This window comes from Microtus ochrogaster, chromosome 8, assembly GCF_000317375.1.
Source record: "Microtus ochrogaster isolate Prairie Vole_2 chromosome 8, MicOch1.0, whole genome shotgun sequence".
Lineage (NCBI taxonomy): Eukaryota > Metazoa > Chordata > Mammalia > Rodentia > Cricetidae > Microtus > Microtus ochrogaster.
In genome coordinates this window covers 13349424-13357773 of record NC_022015.1, presented here as the reverse complement: position 1 = coordinate 13357773, position 8350 = coordinate 13349424, and the positions used below count along the sequence as shown (strand labels likewise).

The following is an 8350-nucleotide window of genomic DNA, read 5'->3' as shown; positions in this document are numbered from 1 at the left end:
GGAGGGGGAGGGAAATGGGAGGCGGGGAGGAGGCAGAATTTTTTTTCAATAAAATAATAAATAAAAAAAGAAAGAGAGAGAGAGAGAAAGAGAAAGAAAGAAAAAAAATCAGGTTAAACAGACAATCACTGTTATACATAAGCCTTGATTACCTGACCACCATAATGTAATCAGGCAATGATTTCTTCTTGGACCTACATGCAAAAGAGGCTTTTAATTTTTTGACAGTCTTTATTTTATTGAAAACCTTGTTTATACACTGTATTTTGATCATGTTTTCCACCTTCCCAAATTCTTTACCAGTCCTCTCCATTTCCCTATCTACACAAGTTTTTGTCTCTTTCTTTCAAACAAGCACAACAAAACAGGAAAAATGAGAAATACATGAAAATCACAACACCCCCAACCCAAAAAAATAGAAGTTAAAGTAAACAAGGCAAAATCTTTAGCATATTTAGTACTTTATGTATAAAGCAAGAAATATCAAGTCTGAGAGAAATAAAGTTATTTTAATAGAAAAACTTCAAATTTTGAAATGGCATGTTATTTAGTTTTTACTTATTTAATTTATAAGGTATAAGAATGAAAATGTGATGTAAATCAATACTAGACTCCCTTGGATAATGTGAAATTATTTTATCAACACTATTGTCCTATTTGTGGCAAATGTTATTTTTCAAATCATCAAGCACTTCTTGCTTTGTGATTTTGGTCCATGAATCTGGAATAGTACCTAACTTTGTAAATTTTCTTCCATACTTCTTTTCAAGCTTTGATCTGAAGCGACAGACAAACCATTTCCAATATGGCTGGGTAGATGAGTCTGGGGTGATGCTCCATGTGGCAAAATTACCTCCTGCTTCTCGATATTTCTTATATGGGAATTCTCGGAGGTCATCTAAAATAAATGAACGATCACTTGCTATTGAACTAGTACAGCACTCAATGGCAAAGTAGTCTGTTTTATGCTTATACCATCCATTGACAGCTTGAGGACGGTGGAATGGCACACTGTGGTCTCCATCATGTTCGGGAATCGTGTTTGTACAAACTGCTTTACAAAAAGGACACTGTTTCCAGCAGCCACAGAGATGTGCAGAGAGAATTTTCTCAATGTCAGGAACCATTTCATCTATGGGCTTACTTGAGAAGTCCTCTTTGACTTTCCTCATTGCAGGATCCAAAGCTGCACTCATGGTTTCTTTGAAAAACGCAGTGTCCTTTATCTCCTGGTGCTGAATGCTTATGAGGTCTCTTCTTGGAAAGACCAGTTTGCTCCCTAGGTGATCACAGAACAAATCCAACCAGTCAGTAGCAGTGCTGTTTTCAGCTTTAGCTTCTGCTGTGGACGCATTAATGGCAGAGAGGATGGCATTCTTGATGTCATCTAAACTTCTTTTTAAAAAGGTCTTTATTTTTTCACCTCCTTTTTTAAAACAGTATCTTCTAATGTGGTAACGAATATAACCCTTGATAAAGGATTCTGGATCATGAATGTATTGCCAATACTTATCAAAGTTTTCTTCTTCAGCTAGAGAGTAGAGAATATGCTTTTCCAGGTTAGCCCTGTTGCCACTGAATGCAGGGCAGGTGGCTCTCATGTCCCCGGCTACTTTAGGACCCATTATTTCCCATATGGTGGCAGAGATAGCAGGAGTGAGCTTGAACCAAAGGAATTCAACAAAGGATGTGATAGAGGTGGCACCTTGGCAGGAGATCTTAAAACTCATGAAGAAACCATCTTTCTTTCTCTCCAGATAGTTCACAGGATCATTTTCTCTCTTGAACGCCTTGTGCATTTCCTTGAAACTCTTAGATGCTCTTTGGAATAAGCACAAGGATAAGTCAATGATGTAGTCTCTGGTAAATGTGTATTCTTCCTCAGGGGGAACAGATTTCAGTTCATTTTCTATTGTCCTCAGGATTTCATGAAAATCACTCTGACTGTAATCACGCTTTTGCTTCCAAATGTTTGTTATTGTTTCATTATTTCTTGAATAAATGTTATTAGTAGTCTTAGTAATAGACTCTTGATGACAAACTTCTAAACTCCTTGAAAATATAATACATTTTTTTTTCATTTGGACATGTTTGGAGTAATTGATTTTAAACGTCTCTCCTGAATTCATTTTCAGTTTTTCCACGATGTTTTTCTCTTTCTTGAAATATTCCAAAAGGATATTTTCAGCATCCAAATCAATGTCAGGGTCTTTGACAGGAGGTGCAGTCAAAGAAACTTTGTAGATCCAATTTGTCCAAAGTTGGTCGAATTTCTCACGCAACTCTTCATCACTGAATTCTTTACCCTTCACACTCAAAGCCAACTCTCGGCTCCTCTCTAACAGTTCGTATTCATATTGTGACTTTTGGTTATCTAGTCTTTCTTGGCTTTGTTTAAGACTTATAAGCTCATTGCATTTCCTTCTGGTATCTGAAATAAGTGCATCTTTAAGCATTAGTAGCTTATGTTCAAAATTTGCTTCCCATTGAACCAATATTTCCCTATCTGGATTTTCTTCAAAATACTTGTCAAAATCTTGCTTGATGGTTTCATATTTCATACTGACTGGACCCTCAAGTGCATTAGTTGTGAGAGTCAGAATTTTCCCATTATGAATCCGATTGTTCAGCTGAATTTGTAAATCCAGCACATGGCTCCTCAGCTCCCAGGTCCATTCATTATACTTGGTCTCCAGATTACTCATGGCTTTGACCTCTTGGGTGTTCCTAAAACTGAAAATGAAGTTCTCGCTGACCAGGGCTTTCCACAAATCCTGAATTCGGAATTTTACATCTGAGATCTTCATGATCCTTCCTGTGGATTCCTGCTGGGCAGTCCTAAGAATCCCAGCCTTCAACTCCTGGACATTGTGGCTATAGTGAGGATTGGGAGGGGCCATTGGGGGATTACCATCCCAGAGGTGAGCGAAGTAGTAGACATGACTATTGGCATCAAATTTAATTACATCACTGAAGCGGGTTATGTTTGAGCACTCTTCCTGTTCAGCAGCTAATGCTGTCATCTCATCCAGTCTCTGCTCCAGTCTCCTTCGTCCTTCCACAGTTTGGTCTTTAGCTGTAACTTCTCCCACATTCTGATGGACAAAGAAGCAACTTGGGGAGATTTTCACTTGTTTCATCCTTAGAAAGGCCTGGACAACTATTTGTAAGATATCCTGCATCTCTGATGGATTCTCTCCAAAAATATTGATCAGAGTCAAGTTTCCAAGGCCAATGACGAATGTTGCCAGCTCATTGTCCCAGTTCTGGGATTTGTTTTTGAGTTCTGGAGCCCGAAGTCCTTCTGTGTCTACTGCTAGAATATAATCAAAGCCAAGTTCCTTTGTGAATGTCTCCTCTACCTTCAGAAGCTGCATATAGGCCCCTCTTGTGCAACGACCCACACTGACTGTGAACTGCAACCCAAATAGGGCATTCAGCAGAGTAGACTTCCCTGAGCTCTGCAATCCAAGGATAGAGAGAACGAACAGCCTTTTGTCTCCAAGTTTCTCTGAGATCTTCTCAAAAACAGCTGCCACCCACTTTAGAGGCACATATGAAGCATCCCCATCCATCAGCTCAATGGGAACACCAGATATCATCAGGTCTGCAACAATCTGAGGGAAAGAGAGAAAACTTTTATCTCTAGTGGAAGAAGTTTCTTCCAGAGCTTCATAAATTTGGCCAAATTCTCTGAGAAGATGCTCAGTTCCAAAAGTACAGTCATGAATCTCTGTGGAGATGGCTTCTATCTGATTCTGACAGATTGTCAGGGAGTCACTTTTATATTTCTTATGTTTTTCTGTTTGTACCATTGACCACAAAGACCTTTGTTTCTGCTGTAATTTTTCCAAATGTCCTTTGGTCAAGTTGTGTAAAAAATGACCCAGCCAGTGCAAGATGTAATGTTTAGCAGGAGCTTCTTCATGTTCTTGAAGGATTGTAAGGAAAGAATGCATTACATCATTGAGAGGACAGGCTTTCTCTAATTGTTCATATCGTATTTTTTGTTTCTGAATATCTATATCACTTTTATGTTGTTCAATACTCCGATTTCCCTTTTCTCTCAGATGATAGAGTTCTTTGTCCTTCTTACACCAAGTATGCCACAGTTGTCCCTGAAGAGGTAGTAGGTTTTCCTTTATCTTTGATAATGTCTGTTTTGCTAGTAGGGCCATTATAATCTCAGCTTTTTCTTTGGCATCCTTGCAGAGTCTCTGGTCTTCATCAACCAGGAATCCTTGTCTTCGAGCTATCTCTGAACAGTCCTCTAAGCTATGAGAAGTATTAGAGACCTCTAGTAAATGTTTAATGGCATTTGTGAGTTCCTCAGTTAATTCTGCCTCATTTCTATTCCTGATGCCAATTCTTACTCTTCTACCAGAATTATTAGCCAAGACATTTTTTTTATCATCCAACAAGCACACTAGACATATTGATGACTGACATAAGTGTCTGACAAGAGTCTGGTTTTCTTTGTTGTCATCAGAAGATGACATGAGGACCACAATGACAGAAGAGATTTCCTGCAGAAAGCTGAGTTGTTTCCTATGGTCCTTGGCATCTCCATGAAGATTGGTGAAGGCCACACAATTGTCAAATGTGTCCTCATTTTGACCTCCAGGATAGAACCAGCAGACCTCCACCACTCCCTCCATCAGGAAACAATCTTTGCTGCTTCCTCTGCAGTGCCTGTGAAAAAACACATCATGTTTACGTTTACTGAGGAGAGAGTTCATGATCTGAGATTTGGAAGCAGAGAGGTCATTTCCAACTCTAATGAAGGACACAATGGGGGTAGAGACACAGCACATCTGCTGATTCCTATGACTGTAGCTCTTGTCCTGTGGTGATTTACTTGACTCTTGCCAACTTCTCCTGATTTGTCTGAGAGACCAGAGAGAGAATTCCATCTGAGAAGTGTTTGGATTTGGCACCACAAGGGGGAGTGCAAATTGACAAATGGAAAGTTTGGTCAAAATGTATTGCCTGGCAAGATCATCCGCACAGTGGAAAATGGCCATCTGGATGTCCATTGGGTGAATGTGGGGCCGGGACATTTTTGCTGATGACTTTACAATATCTTCAGTCTCTTCAAATAACTCTTCATATGGATCAAAAGCCTCATTATCTTGGTTGTAGGAGCATCTAGAGACCTGGTATCCTGTGATTCCATCATCCTTGAAGATCAGTTGTCTCAGCCTGCAATCTAACATCAGTAGTTTTTGCAGGAAATAGAAGGGAAGTTCCTGTTCAGATCTTGGCTCAGACTTGTGGACAGACATCTTGTAGATCTTTTGGAAATCAGCTCTGCTCATCTTTTTTGGATAGTGATGATCTAGGCCTAGACGTTGGAGTAAGTGTATGAAAGATTCATTGTCCACCACTCCCTTTTTGATGTTTTCAATACTTAGTTGTTTATAAGACTCTTTAATTTCATTACGAAGACTTTGCAATTTTGTTTTCACTATATCCATATGCAAAGAAGGAGTAATGGCTTTATAGTCCCCATAAATGAATAATCCCAAATCGTTCTCAAGATTTTCCCAATCATGGTGTACTTCATGTTTTGTGAGGATGTTTACAACTTCTTCAGACAAGAGTTGCCCTATATGTTGTCTTACTAATACCAAACGTTGTCTTTTCTCACCTGTAGAAATATCTGTGTTTCCAACTGTGGCTCTCAGAGCTGTGAGTACCAGGAATGCCTGGGCTCTGTAATTACAGACATGTTTAAGCTCTTGGTATTTTTGTTGGGCAGTTTGTATTTCATCCAAGAGGAAGTTTAACTCTGCACACCCCAGAAGAGGCTGAAGAGCATTATCGTCCAGCCGATAACCTGCACCAGCTGCAATGGAGTGCAGTAGCAGCTGCATGTCAGGCTGCTCTGATTCTCTGAGAAAGTTCAAGAAGGATCTCAGAGCTGTGGTGACATCACATGTAGCTTTTCTTTGAGCCTCTTCCACTGTTTGTGAAGATTTATTTTTCATATTCATTTCTACTAGTTTCTTTTTAATTTGCTTTAAGGTCTTAAGGAATTGAGTAAAGGAAATGATTTTGACCTTTTCATCCTCTGTCTCTGAGTGGTAGATACACTCCATGGTAGGTGATGCCTGTGGGAAGTTTGTCACTTTGTAGACATGAGGTTCTAGAAATCTACACACTTGAGCATTAATAAAGTGAGTTACATAAACGGCTGCTTCTTTGAGAAAGTTGATTGTGCTAATTAGAAAATTCTGCAGTTGCCAATCTGTAAAAAACATATAAGTCCAAATGTTATAACATGTGATTTTTTGACTTAAGGCTTTCATGGAGTTTATCAGTCTCTTAAGTTTCCTCTCATAATCAGAAACTTCTTGGAAATTCATAGTTTTTTGGAAAAGTCTAATTTCTTGCCCAAGACTGCACAAATATTCTTCATCTTGGATTTGAACAGCAAGGCCAGTCAAGACAGTATAGTTTTCATTTAGACATTTAGCCAGTTGAAGTGGGTTCTTAAAATCACTTCTGTGGTTGCTAAGGATGATGTCCCAAACAGGTACCAACTGAAGTTCCTGGTCAATGATAGACCAGGTTTTGTTGCTGGCAAGAAGACCAGTTGTCCAGTGAACAATTCCATTTGTTTCTACTGGTCCACCTATCTGGGCCACAGATAACTGGACATTGAATTGGAACATTTTCTTAGCTACATTCTGGCACGATCTTACATAACGTGAGTGTGATGCTTTCGCCCTTCCAACAACTTTAATCCCAAAGCCACTGGAGCTCCCTTTTATGTATCGATCCAAGGCCTCTGCTGTCTGCTGCTTCACATGACCCAGCTGGTCACTGTTGAAACCCTCTGAAATGGCCTTCCAGCAGTAGATTCCTCCAAGGTGTAGAGGGCCTTGATTAGCATGAGAGCCAAACCTATTAAAGAAGTTTTCAATCCTGTTTCTTAGTAAGAGGAATCTGTCTGGTTCATCAGTGTGTTCCAGTTGTTCCTCAATAATCTTCAGTTCCTTGAGAGCAGCAGGGGAGAGCTGGAGCTGATCAGTTCGAAAGTGAAAGGAGGCCAGGGGCACATAACTGAACTTGGCTGAACAGAAATAAGAGTGCTCTGAAAATGACTGGTGTGTGTCCTTAGATTTTGAATGTTTGCTTTGCTCTCTACCACCTTCCAGACTAAATCCCCAGCATTCACCTGTGGCTGATGTCATTGCTCCAAATCCCAGCTTCTCCACGGTCTTGGTGAACAGGGATTCTGCTTGAGATGATGTGAATTCTCTTGTTTCCATCCTTTTACCTTGCTCAGGTCCAAAGAGGAAGAATTCCTTGGGGACCCTGAGTAGCTCTTCTCTCTTCACTACCAGGTCCCCTTGTTTGCTTGTCTTATAAATTCCTTGCAGAGCCAGTCCTCCAGATGCCCATCTTACCAAGTCTCTATCGGGGAGGTTTCCATTGTAGGAAAGTTTGGGATCCATATCCTTGAGATGTCTCACCATTGTTTCAGTGACATCATTGAGGGGTACTTCCGGCCCTGGCCAGCACTCTTCAGGGATCTCCATTGCTTGCCTCAGTTCTGCTTCTTTCCTCTTCACTTCCTTTTCCTGTCTGTGTTTCCCTTCTGACTGCAAGGCCCTCAGTTCCTGCAGTGCCTGTTTTGCTTGCTGGTGCCTGTTCCTTATCATCTCCCCAGGAGTCTCCTGGAACTCTGCAACACTGTTTGGCTGTGAGAGGTCAAGCAGCTTTTTCAGAGCCCTTTGCTCCCAGGTGTGTTGTATATGGGACTTCAGCTTCTGGAGGTCTTTTTCTTCTAAGTGTTGTAAGGCCTGGGCACAGGTCACACCCAGATCTTTCTGAAGCTTAGGCAGCCAGTAGTCAACAGACAGCCCCACTTCTGTCAGCATCTCCTGAAGATCTTGCTGTTTTCTGTGTCTGGGCTGAGACTTTTCAGGAAACTTCTTTGTTGTGTTCATGGCTGTGTGAAGAACAGGCACTAAATTAATCGATGCCCCATTCTTTTGTAGTGTTAGTTTCTTGGCTAATAGAATGAGTGTCCTGACTCTACAAGTCTGCAAGAACTTCTCATCTTTACCTTTAATTGTAAAGTTGTATTTTTATTAGTAAGTTTGTCACATTATTGTCCACATTTGAACTAAATGTTGCTAATGTATCTAGTTGTTATTGTGATGTACAGTGTAATACACTGCTTTATAGCACTTCCTCCTCCAGGGTATAAAAAGGAGCAAAACAATGGCTCAAATGCAAAAATATGTTAGTTGATTTTCATTTCTAAAACACGACTTTTCCATCAGTTCTTTAGCTTTTCTATATTGGTTTCTGTGAAACATATCTACTCTTGCCATTC

The 8350-nt window shown here is 40.2% G+C and overlaps 1 protein-coding gene across 1 annotated transcript; it reads right to left on the bottom strand.

The window, feature by feature from the left end:
* Positions 1-548: 548 nt before the first annotated feature.
* LOC101991172 (interferon-induced very large GTPase 1-like) lies at positions 549-7958 on the bottom strand. The gene has a single exon (XM_005351126.2). The coding sequence runs from the start codon at positions 7956-7958 to the stop codon at positions 654-656; it is 7305 nt and encodes a 2434-aa protein (XP_005351183.1). The 3' UTR covers positions 549-653.
* Between the last annotated feature and the right edge of the window lie 392 nt (positions 7959-8350).